This window comes from Camellia sinensis, chromosome 1 (genome assembly GCF_055761805.1).
Source record: "Camellia sinensis isolate YWXY chromosome 1, ASM5576180v1, whole genome shotgun sequence".
NCBI classification, from domain to species: Eukaryota; Viridiplantae; Streptophyta; class Magnoliopsida; order Ericales; family Theaceae; genus Camellia; species Camellia sinensis.
Genome location: NC_138961.1, coordinates 232,064,381 through 232,076,573, shown reverse-complemented (window position 1 = coordinate 232,076,573; position 12,193 = coordinate 232,064,381). Strand labels below are relative to the sequence as shown.

Below are 12,193 nucleotides of genomic sequence, written 5' to 3'. Positions count from 1 at the left end.
AAAAAAAAATCAGCACATTTTTGAATTTTTGTGTATTTATTAATTTTTTTAAATATTTTTTCACAAATATTTTACTATTTAAATACATCTATTTTATCTAACAAAGTAAAAAAATTGCTTCAAATTTTAAAAATATTCACTAAAAATAAAAAAAAAACATGAAAAATAAAAAATTTAATTTTCAGAAAACTGAATTCGGAAAAATGGAACCACACACACTGAATGATTTTTTTTAAAGAATAAAAAACTAATATAATATTTATTTTTTAACCAAAATTAACTTTCTTAAGGAAAATGAGTGAGAGCACTAATTACTACCACTACTAGTGATGTGACAATGGGTCACCCACTACCGCAATGTTGTTGTGTCAGTTTTTTTTTTTTTTTAAAAAAAAAAACTGAATGCCACATCATTAGTGATTGCTTTAGAGTATCACTTTTAGTGGTCTCTATCATTCCACCTTTATCCTCACTCCCGACGATCGCCTCTCTCTCTCATCCTTTATCCGTAGTCCTGCCGGACGGTGGAGTCGTCTTTGTCTTCTCTATACTCTCCGACGATCTCAACTCTGTGTTCATTTTATGGTTTTATTTGTACACATTTTTTATTTTATGATAACAGGAAAGTTGAATTTGTAAAAACATTTACTCTAAAAAGTAAGAATTTTGAACATAGTGAAATTAACACCACAAACATTTAGTTTTGATTTATGAACACAGTCAAATTAACACCACATTCATTGAACACGGTCAAATTAACTCTAAACATTTACTCTGCTTATGTTAATTTTGATGAGTGTGAAGTCTAAACTTGCTGTTGTACAAATAGAAAACACTGTCAAATTAGTTTTGATTTATGAAAGAGAAATGTTAGGGATCGTGAAAAATTTTTCATAAAAATGATCATGAAAAATTTGTGACCTTTAGATTACCTTGATTAGTGTGTGGTGCTTTATTGTAAGTGTAATCCAAAGGTCACAAATTTTTCATGATCATTTTCATGAAAGACTTTTCATGATACCTAGCATTGCTGTTTATGAAAATGGACTAGTATAATATGGACAAGTAGAAAGATGATATGAATTGCCCTTGCATTCATAAAAATGTACAAGTATGAAGATGATATGTTACAATTAAGATATACAAAGCAACAAGTCCACAGTTGTAGCAGCAGTATGAACAGCACTTTGGTAGCACCAAATTATCTACAATGCAAATCCAGTCCAAATTATAGTCCAAAATTCATCAATCAATTACAGTCCAGAGTTGGGAAAGAGGGAACTGCAAAATATTTTCTAAATATTCATAATCTCTGTTTCTTCATCAAACAATGCAAATCCAAAGTTGAGGAGCAGAGTTTACTTGAGAATAGGGAAGACAGAGAGGGAGAAGCTTAGATGCCGATTGTAGGAGGAGACAGAAGACGCCGGACGGTGGAGGAGGGCGAACACGTCGGACGGTGGAAGAGAGATCTGCAAATGCCGAAAAGTGAGAGAAGGAAGACGGAGAGGGAGAAGAAGCGAAGATGCCGATCGCCGAAGGAGACAGAAGACGCTGAACGGTGGAGGAGGGGAACGGCGGAGGACGAATCTAGAGTTGGAATAGAGCCTCAAATGGAACATCAAAACATATCTAGAGCCTCTGTGGGAAGATATCGATTTTTCTATATTTTTTTTTTTTACACAGTGCGTGGAACACATGCACTGTATATGTAAATGATTTTCAAATTCCCTTCTTGCTTGCCACCTGTTTAGAGCTCTGAATGAGCTCTCAGTGATGCTAGAGACCTCTAATTTAGAGGCTCTAAACACAATTTTAACGAGGTGAAAAAAAAAAAAAAATTAACAGTGACAGTGGATGAGACCCATTACTATATCATTAGTGACACCTCTAATTAGAAGTCTCAAACATTTTTCATTTATGCGTAATGCTTGTGGTACAAGTTCTTGGTTTTCTTTTTCCATTTTCCATTTTCATCATCGGCAATTAGGAATGGAAAAGGGTCTTAATTTTGACATCCAAAAACTACATAGAAGACAAAGACGTGTCACCAACCAAGACAAAATAGACCGTATGTTTTAGCGAATCATAGAGTGCCACTTAGACTACAAAAATGTGGGACAGCCGTGCACGTGTCAGCAAAGGAGCTGGATTTGTACTGTCCCCCGGAATAAATACTAAACAATATGGGTCAACGTCAATCAGAAGCTCAATAAAAAAGAGAAAAAAAAAAAAAAAAAAACCCTTCAATCAAAAGATTTAGGTGTAACAAATGATTTTTATAATAAAAAATGAAAATATTGTACAACCCAAATTGAAATTGTCTTTTCTCTCCCACCGACAGTAGCAAATTGTGTTGTATATAATTGCAATATTCATAAAGAAGGCCCACAGCATTAAGCTACTAGTACCCAATTCCCATTAGATGCCTTGCTTTGATTCTCGCTCTCCTTGATTCAGAAATTGCATAGATGACCACACCAATTATTTTTTTTTTTTTGTGAAGTCTACATTATTAAAGTATAGAAAGTGTAAAAAAATAAATAATATTATATGATTGAAATTTATTTTTAAGTGTAATTTACATCTTACCCCACAATGTACTATATATATATATATATATATATATTGTCATTCTATTTTTATGCACTTAAAAAAATTTTTTGACATAAATTAATATCATGAGCAGGATCATAAATAAATATGGAGAAGTTTTTAAGATTGTGCTGAAAATATAAATCAAATAGGTCATTTGTATGTTTATGCACACAAAAATATCAATTATGAAACTGTTAAAAATAATAATAATAATAATAATTCTCCGTCACATTAATGTAAGGTACCTTAATATCTTTATCGAAACACCCCCAACAATTAGTTATTATTTGTATTGTAGTAGATATTTGGTAAAAGTACTATTTAGTGGGTTACCAAATATACATACGCGGAATAAGTGTTTTTTTATTATATATATTATCTCTCTATTTTTTCTTTTTTTATAGAGTTTAATTTGAAACCGACCAATTCGAATCATCTATCTCATAAGTTCTGTGATAAAAATTATTTATATAAAAATTAATTTTATTGGATAATTATAAATATGAGAACAAATCACATTTTATTTTATAAAATAGATTATTTAAATTTAATTATATTTACCATTCATTTTATAAAATAAAATACAATTTATTTTTGTATTTATAATTTTCTAATGAAATTAATTTTTATATGAATAACATTTATTATGGAGCCTATAAAATAGACTATTCAGATCATTAATGCGAGTCCGAATTGAAATTTACAAGAAGAGTATAGAACAATATGGAGATATGAGATATGGAGAAAAGTTTATCCCTGTATATACAATCAAGAAAGAAAGAAAGAAAAAAATAAAAACAAAAAAAACTATTGGTGTGATACTAATTATTATTCACTTTGGGGTCTTTGGAAAGTGGGTTATAATCCACTTTTCAGATTATAATTCACTTTATTCTCTCACAAAAAGCTGAAAAAATTGATTATAACCATCTTTTCAAAAACACTTTTAAAAAAATTTTACTTTCTTATTTTTTGTATTTTTTTTGTTTTTACTGAATGTTTTTAATATGTTAAGTAAATTTTTTTTTTAATTTTTAGACATACCTAATATAAACACATATAAAAAGTATAATTTTTGTGAAAAAAATCTTTTAAAAATTCACTAAATATAAAAAATACAAAAAAAATAAGAGAATTCAGTATATTTTTAATATTTTTATGTATTTATTAATTTTTTAAAATATTTTTTCATAATTTTTTTACATTTTAAATACATCTAAGTAAGGTGCAGCTAAAAAAGTAAAAAAAATACTTAAAATTTTAAAAATATTCACTAAAAACAAAAAAATACGAAAAATAAAAAATTTAATTTTTAAAAAACTTAATCCAAAAAATTCAAATCAAACACATGCATTATTTTTTTTAAAAAAAAAAGGTGAAATAATAGTTGTGATACTTTATATTTACAATTTTAAAATTGAGAAAGATTGTATATTAGATAGCCAAGAATAAACACGTAAAAAAGTCATTTAAATCCCTTATAAAAATAAATCTTACTTTAAATCATATTTTTAATAATCAATAATAAAATTTGGAATGTAATTATCAAAAAATGGACTGCAAACGATAATATCTAAAATTTTACTGCCATAAATTCTACTAAGCATTGATATTACTGCTATAAATTCTACTAATCATTGATTGAGTTAAATAATTATTTATAAAAAAATATATGCATTTTAATATGTGATTTTTCTAGTCTACAAAAAACTGACTTGCCATGAGTATAAGCCAGTCACAACTACATCACCACCGACTCTCTCCTCCCTCTCTCTCTCTCTCTCTCTCTCTCTCTCTTCACTCTGCACTTGTAGTAGTGCAGATCCAAGGCTGCAATCAGCCAAGCAAAATCTGCAAGAAGATATGGGTTTTTGTTTCGGATCTATATCCAAACTCACTACTTGCGCCATTGTGGTCCTGTTCTTGCTTTCATCCTTCGGCTTTACTTCCACAGGTTTGCACACTCCTTTTTACTCGTCTGCTATAAATCTTCCAAAATTTTTAGTTTTTTAGTTTTTTCTGTTTTGGTTACTACTTGCTAATTGACCAATAATTGCGAAAATGTTTGACTGATTTGGCAAATTTGTTCTGAAATTCAAAATTCCGAAAATGGGTTTTCCTTGATCGTCCGTAATTTCTGTTTTTGTTGTTTTGATTCCGTGTTATTTTGGTTTCTTGCGGGGTTTATGGTAATGGGTTTTAGTGGGCTGTCTCAGATTTGGATTTCAGAAAAATGGAAAATTTAGTGAGGAGTGGAGTTCTGTTTCTTGCAAATATCGAATGTGCTTTTTGCTTGTTCTGTTGGTGTTTAGACTGACATGGATTTAGAATTTCATTGAAGAATGTTTCTAGATCCTTGAATTGAAGCCATAGAGAATGACTTTCTCATCTATTGACTCTTACACAAAATTGAATCTAAATGATAATCAATGCTATGATCCTTGAAAATTGAATCTAAATATCCATTTTGCCTTTTTTTTTTTTTTTTTGAATTTTTTCAATTCCTCGAAGATTGCATAATTGGGTTGGAGGAAATGGCCTATAGAAAAAGTGGCTGAAAACAAAATAATGCAAAGCATGAATTTATGAACATTAAATTGAGCTCCGGGTCTTCTTCATAAGCACACAAATTTGATTTATTTTACAGATCAGCCATTAGAAAATGTAATTTTGGGGAAACATATGCAGTCAAAATCATGACCTTTTGTGTTCTTGACCTCTCTACTGGTGATTCCTGATGAGATATGGGTATTTATTTTTGTTGTTCTGCAGTCTCTGTTTGCATGTGTCCCATTTCTCTCTCTCTCTCTCTCTCTCTCTCTCTCTCTCTCTCTCTTTCTTTTTTCTTTCTTTTTTGGTTAGTTATGTCTGTCATTTCTATTAATTAGGACAAAGACTTTTAATCTTAATTTACTGTTTGTTGTTTCAGATGCTTTCGATGCTCTTGATCCAAACGGAAACATCACAATTAAGTGGGATCTCATAAGCTGGACTCCCGATGGTTATGTTGTAAGTATTTGCAAACTGTATGGTCGAGTAATGCTACATCCCACAAATTTTTGACCCCAATATCGATCCCTAATGACATGGCAAGCACTCATTGGATAGATTTTATGTTTTAGTGGGGTTGCCAAGTGATGTGACTTATGACACAGCGCTGGGGGTTGGTTTGGAGCTCCAAAATTAGAGCATCTCCAAACCACTAGGCATACAATGCTTGTTAGTTAAAATGCCTAGTGTGACTCACTTTTTTCAATTCCAATGCACTAAGCATATGATTAGGCATTTTAGCTCAACTCATATTCACTAGCTACATGTAGCTAGCCTTCAACACTAGGCAAAATGTATTTAATCATTAAGATCATTTCGCTCCATCTTTGTTGCTGACGTGATATTCTATAAAATTAATAGTATTTGGATGAATAGCTAAAATAAAGAGTATGGTTAGAGTCAAGGAAGCACGGGTGTGGGTACGAGTACGGTACGGGTATGAGTGCGGGTACAACGATTCGGCAAAACTCAAAAAGAGTACGATACGGGTACGGCTGCAGTACGTCGATATATATATATTTTTTTTGAAATATAATTATGATTAAAGGATCCAACTTACAAATTAAAATTAAATATCAAAACTAAAAAAAGAATTACTCATTTTCCTATAATTTAAAGCCATTAAGCGTTAAAAATAATATTTGTGAAATCTCTCACTTTGACATGTTATGCACTGTGAATTTGTGATCATAATTTATTTTTAAAATCTTTCTTTTTGCTTATCAATTTGCTATTTTTATAGGGTGAGACCAAAGAAATAACAGGAGTCCAAAGAAAGATTTAAAGTTAATTGCCAACAGTAAAGGAAAAAAAATTCTCAATTGGGGCAGGTTTTCAATTGCAATTTGCATAATACATAAAATTACATCATTCCCAACCACTACTAATCAACTAATACAGTATCAATGTTTAATGTTTTGTGCATAAACTTCAAAGTTTGTCATGATTAAAGATTTTATAAAGAAATTCTAGGAGGATCTGAAGCAAAAGCATAATGCATAGTCATACACAGAACTACCCTTTATAGGCCTTGTTTTTTTTTTTTGGTTCAAATTGCTTTTTAAAAACATCAAAATCATTTGCTGATATGCTTATACAATTTATACAGATAGACAGAACAACAGGGAAATATCAAAATTACTGATCTGCAAGGGCACCAAAAAAAAAATAAAAATAATAAAAATAATTGCTGATCTTCAAGGGCAAAAAAAAAAAAAAATGGCCCTGGCGTACGCGTACCCATGGCGTACCCACGCTGTACCCATGGCGTACCCATGGCGTACCCATGCCATACCCGAATAAACCAAACGTACCAGACCTTCTTTTGCCGTACCGGTACGCGTACCGCCATACCGGTACGCGTACCCGCACCCGGTAAGTACCCAGTACTCGTACGGCACTATTTTTGGAGTACCCGTGCTTCACAAGTTAGAGTAAAAACATTAAACGGTTGATTGGCAAAATAAAATGTATACTTTATAGTAATGTTTAGATAGGTAAAATGCCTACTACTGTTGGAGATGCTTAGGGATCCAAAACATTTTCCCTATATGGTCTGTATTATTTAATATAGTGAGTTAGTGAGTCCTACACTCCTACTAGTCCAATTGAGATTTGTTTGCACTATGCATTGTGCTTTCAAGTTTCACAAGCCTGAGCTCTTATGAGAGACTGCACAGTTCATTTCATTCTTTGAGTTACTGTCGTTGTTGTTGTTGTTGTTGTTGTTTCTATACTGTGTTCTTTTCCAAAGTGCATGTTTAGATGTTAGTAAATCCTGATCTAGGCTTCTGCTTCACATGATTTGATTTAACAAGTTTTTGAGTTTGGTTTGCCCCTAATGAGGTCAAGGCATACTCTATCCCACCAGAGAAATTGATTCATAGAAATAGGCATTCTAAGGATTCAAAGTTGTATTCATTCCAACCAACTTTCAACACATGTTTCTTTCTTGTGGATAGGCTGTAGTTACAATGTTCAACTTCCAGCAATACCGTCACATTCAAACTCCAGGATGGTCACTAGGATGGACATGGGCAAAGAAGGAGGTGATATGGAGCATGGTGGGAGGCCAAACCACAGAGCAAGGAGATTGTTCGAAATTCAAAGGGAACATTCCACATTGCTGTAAGAAGGATCCAACAGTTGTGGACTTGTTGCCAGGAACTCCTTACAACCAGCAGATTGCAAATTGCTGCAAGGGGGGAGTAATTAACTCATGGGTGCAAGATCCATCCAATGCTGCGAGCTCATTCCAGATTAGTGTTGGTGGAGCTGGAACTACTAACAAAACAGTGAGAGTGCCCAAGAACTTCACCTTGAAAGCACCAGGGCCAGGTTATACTTGTGGTCCGGCAAAAGTTGGCAAACCCACCAAATTTGTTACCCAAGATGGAAGGAGAGTCACACAAGCTATGAGTAAGTTTTTTGGAGAATACTAGAGACTACTTTTATTTATCCGTCTTCTTTTTTCTTTAGTGACCAAGCCAGCACAATGAAACATTTTTTCTATTTAGCTGATAACAACTTTACATACTATCAATCTTGAACTGCAGTGGCATGTAATGATGTTACTGGTTGAATATTCACATGGTGCAAAATATATGTTTCCTAATGGCTTTTGATTTTCTCTCTGAATAGTTCATGTTATTTTGTATCCATATTAGAGAAGCATGAGATTGCTAGCAGATGAAGCGGTTTTTGTACTATTTATTTCTGACAATTGTTGAAACTACGTGAACAATTTGGAATTTGACCCCGTATCTTATGGCAGTGACTTGGAATGTTACATGCACGTATTCGCAATTTCTGGCTCAGAAAACTCCTACTTGCTGTGTTTCACTCTCATCCTTCTACAACAACACAATTGTACCCTGCCCGACATGCACCTGTGGCTGTCAAAATAACAATACTCAGCCAGGGAGCTGTGTAGAGTATGTTCTCTCACGACTGTTCTTTTCCAAACTTCTTTTTTTTTTTTTTTTTTTTTTGAAGCCTATCTCTAACATGGTTCCCCTTGCCCTCTCTCTCCCACAGCCCGAACTCGCCATATTTAGCATCAGTTGTTTCAGGAGCAAACAAGAATAGCTATGCGCCCCTGGTCCAATGTACGAACCATATGTGCCCTGTCCGAGTTCACTGGCATGTTAAGCTTAATTACAAGGACTACTGGCGAGTGAAGGTTACAATTACAAACTTCAATTACAGGATGAACTATACACAGTGGAACTTAGTTGTCCAACACCCCAACTTTGACAATCTGACTCAGCTTTTCAGCTTTAACTACAAGCCGTTAACTCCGTATGAAGCTATAAGTAAGTCAGATTGTAAATTCTAGATGTTCTTGTTCGTTCCTATACTCCTTAGATAATTTTCTTATGTATATTTTGTTTTTCTTTTCCTTCTCTTTCTACGAACAGATGATACTGCCATGCTATGGGGAGTGAAGTTCTATAATGACTTGCTCATGCAAGCTGGTCCTCTAGGTAATGTACAGTCGGAACTACTCTTCCGGAAGGATACATCAACTTTCACTTTTGAGAAGGGTTGGGCTTTTCCTCGAAGGATCTATTTCAATGGCGATAATTGTGTCATGCCACCTCCTGATGCCTACCCATATTTGCCAAATACAAGTCCCCGTCAAGATATCTCTTTGCTTACTCTAATGTTGGCTCTGTTGATGTCTTTGGTGTTCTACACATATGCCTAAGATTCTTCTTACTGGTATGACTACAAATTCATCACAAAAATCTCTCAACCCCAGAACCTAAAGCAAGCTGATGGAAGAGATGTGTTTGGCAATGATGTCCCACGAGTGGTGTTGATTCAGGTGTGCATCAGTTCGAACAAAACTCGTTTTTATGGTGGTGAATTTACTACCATTTTGCTACTTTGTAATTTTATATTGGTTGTTTACTACTGTACTTCATGATATTGTTTGTAGAATTTCAACATTATTAGTAATTGTAATGAAAATTAAAAGCATTGAGAGAGAAACTTGTTTCAATATATGGTATGAATTTCCCTTTATACATTCTGCTTTCATACAGATGAAATGGTACTTTGCTAATGCAATACTGATTAAAAATTAAAAGCACTTCAAGATTTCATTATAAAGTGTTCATATCTATTTTTCCCATTTATAAACTCATCATTATCACACTACATTTGAATGACTCAAGCTCGTTCTGCTTTCTTCAAAGAATTTTTAAACGTGTACCTGGGTTCCAGCATTATCTTGGTGTTGTAGATCTCATCCTGCTTATTAAACTTTATGAAAACAATCACCAGAGTCCAATCAACAAGAAAAGCATCGAATAAATTACAGTTGAGATCCCAAATATTTTCTGATAAGCAGAATTTGGTAGAAATGGGTATGTATCGGGTGGGGGTAGCATGCATTCATCGCCATTGAAGTAGACTTTCCGGGGAAACGCCCATCCTTGCTTGAATGTGAAAGTGTTCTGGTCCTTCTGCATAAGCACCTCTGACTGAACATTTCCAAATGGCCCAGCCTCCATTAGCAAGTCATTATAGAACTTCATCCCATAGAACATTCCTGTGTCATCTGCATATCAAATAGCATTTGTTTAGATCAGTAATTTCAACAAAAGTTACAAGAATTGTTCAAAACTGTGGGGGGCACTTACTGATGGACTCATAGGGAACAAGAGGTTTGTAATCGAAGCTAAAGACTTGAGTTACGTTGTTGAGATTAGGATGCTGAGCAACTAGTGTCCAGAGTGTGTAGTTCATCCGGTAGTTAAAGTTTGTTATCGCGACCTTCACACGCCAATAATCCTTGTAGTTTAGCTTCACATGCCAGTGCACCCGAACCGGGCACATGTGATGTGTGCACTGCAACAGTGGTGTATTATCTTTTCTTGGTGTGTTCACTCCAACCACACTAAGAAGTTTGGAATCACTCCTATATCACCATCAATAGTTGTATGACAGATCAGAAAATGTTATCTACTCAAAAAACGTACATACAAATACAAGTCAAATAAGAAGGGGGGGGGGGGGGGGGGCGCTTACTTGATGCATTTGTTTTTGTTTTCACAACCACAAGCACAGGAAGGACAAGGAGTGATTGTTTCATTGTAGAAGGATGAGAAGGAGACACAACAACTTGGATGTTTCCGGGCTAGGAATTGTGAATAAGTGCAAGTCACGTTCCATGTCACTGCACGGGAGAGAATTAGAAAAATGTGTCAGTCACCACAATTCAAATCATAAATCATCGGATCTTGAAGTAGACTTACTCAGTGCCTGAGTCTTCCTGCGACGATCAGGGGTGAGAAAATTGGTGGGAGGCACGATCTTGGCAGGGCCACAGGTATACCCCGGTCCTGGACCTAGCAAAGTGAAGTTCTTAGGAAGTTTCACAGTCTTGTTTGAAGTCCCAGCAAGCCCAATGCTGACCTGGAAAGACGATACAGAAGATGTGGGGTCTTGGCCCCATGATGACACCACCCCACCTTTGCAGCAGTTCTGAAATTGCTGGTTGTAAGGCACACCAGGAAGCAAATCTACAACAGTAGGATTCTTCTTGCAACAATGTGGGACATTCCCTTTGAATTTGGAGCAGTCACCTTGCTCGGTGGTTTGAGCCCCCACCATAGACCATATCACCTCTTTTTTAGCCCATGTCCATCCTAAGGTCCAGCCAGGGCTCATGATGTGCCGGTACATCTGAAAATTGTTCATTGTCACAACTGCCTGCAGGTGAACAATTCATCAAAAACCTTGTCAACATATGATATCAATCAATAATAATCATATATAAATTTGTATCAACTTTGAAATTGTAGTAGGTACTCACCACATAGCCATCTGGGGTCCAGGACATTATATCCCATTTTATTGTTATGTTCCCGTTGGGATCCAATGGATCATATGCAGCTGAAATTCAAAATAAATAAAAAAAGAATTAGATACAGCTGAATCCAAACTGAAGCTTGAGAAAGGGGGGGGGGGGGGGGGGGGGGAAGAGGGGTTGCTAATTTACCTGCATAAGAAAAGAATACAAGAAAGTAGAGAACTGACATGACGAATCTCATCTCTGCAATGCTGATATATCAATATTGATGAAGATGAGAATTGGGTTCTAATCTAATGCAACTTTTACAAATTGGGTACGTTGAGCTCAGTATCTGAGAACTGCCAAGCTCACAATGGTTGATTACTTGTATGTATTGAAGAAAGAAAGAAAAAGATGTGCAAGAGGAATTGTCAATGAGTTTGAGATGGCTTACCTACTGGTGGTTAGACACCTAGAGGTTATCTTCTATCACCCCCTTCCTTTTCTCTCATGTTTATATTTCTGTTACGAGTTTTTCTGTATCTTGAAGCAATGACTTGGTGTGAAGTGAGAAGAAAAAAGGAGAGAAGATAGGCGGGAGATTTGAAGGCTGAGCACAACATTCCAACGGTTACCCTGACAGCCAAAGGTGACAGGTAATTAGGAGAGGTCGGTGTTCTGCCAACAAAATTACTTAGATGACCCTATCACAGTAATTCAATTAGGAAAATGATTCACAAA

General features: G+C 34.7%; 2 protein-coding genes across 3 annotated transcripts; one reads left to right on the top strand and one right to left on the bottom strand.

The window, feature by feature from the left end:
* The first annotated feature begins 4,202 nt into the window (after positions 1-4,202).
* Positions 4,203-9,678, top strand: LOC114258469 (protein COBRA). 2 transcript variants are annotated; one of them, XM_082898002.1, is made up of 6 exons: positions 4,203-4,552; positions 5,528-5,607; positions 7,611-8,067; positions 8,423-8,582; positions 8,686-8,963; positions 9,069-9,678. In XM_082898002.1, exons 1-6 carry the CDS (start codon positions 4,462-4,464, stop codon positions 9,356-9,358), a joined length of 1,356 nt encoding a protein of 451 aa, XP_082754128.1. In that variant the 5' UTR covers positions 4,203-4,461; the 3' UTR covers positions 9,359-9,678. The 2 variants fall into 2 exon arrangements, with proteins under 2 accessions (XP_082754128.1, XP_082754132.1); XM_082898006.1 differs by lacking the exon at positions 4,203-4,552 and adding an exon at positions 5,251-5,346.
* A 51-nt stretch (positions 9,679-9,729) lies between these two features.
* On the bottom strand, positions 9,730-11,843 carry LOC114258470 (COBRA-like protein 4). The gene is made up of 6 exons (XM_028198420.2): positions 11,660-11,843; positions 11,474-11,553; positions 10,914-11,370; positions 10,687-10,834; positions 10,299-10,576; positions 9,730-10,216 (listed from the first exon to the last, which is right to left on the bottom strand). The coding sequence occupies exons 1-6, from the start codon at positions 11,709-11,711 to the stop codon at positions 9,933-9,935; spliced, it is 1,299 nt and encodes a 432-aa protein (XP_028054221.1). The 5' UTR covers positions 11,712-11,843; the 3' UTR covers positions 9,730-9,932.
* Positions 11,844-12,193: the final 350 nt, after the last annotated feature.

What these genes read in the sequence shown, in the direction of transcription:
- LOC114258470 (XM_028198420.2), bottom strand. Translation starts at nt 11,711, where the DNA reads ATGAGATTCGTCATGTCAGTTCTCTACTTTCTTGTATTCTTTTCTTAT. An exon ending in CAGGAAGACTCAGGCACTGA is followed by an intron (nt 10,835 to 10,913) that starts GTAAGTCTACTT and finishes TCTCCCGTGCAG; the next exon opens with TGACATGGAACGTGACTTGC. An exon ending in TGTTCCCTATGAGTCCATCA is followed by an intron (nt 10,217 to 10,298) that starts GTAAGTGCCCCC and finishes TTTGATATGCAG; the next exon opens with ATGACACAGGAATGTTCTAT.
- LOC114258469 (XM_082898002.1), top strand. Translation starts at nt 4,462, where the DNA reads ATGGGTTTTTGTTTCGGATCTATATCCAAACTCACTACTTGCGCCATT. An exon ending in GGACTCCCGATGGTTATGTT is followed by an intron (nt 5,608 to 7,610) that starts GTAAGTATTTGC and finishes TCTTGTGGATAG; the next exon opens with GCTGTAGTTACAATGTTCAA. An exon ending in AACTCCGTATGAAGCTATAA is followed by an intron (nt 8,964 to 9,068) that starts GTAAGTCAGATT and finishes TTCTACGAACAG; the next exon opens with ATGATACTGCCATGCTATGG.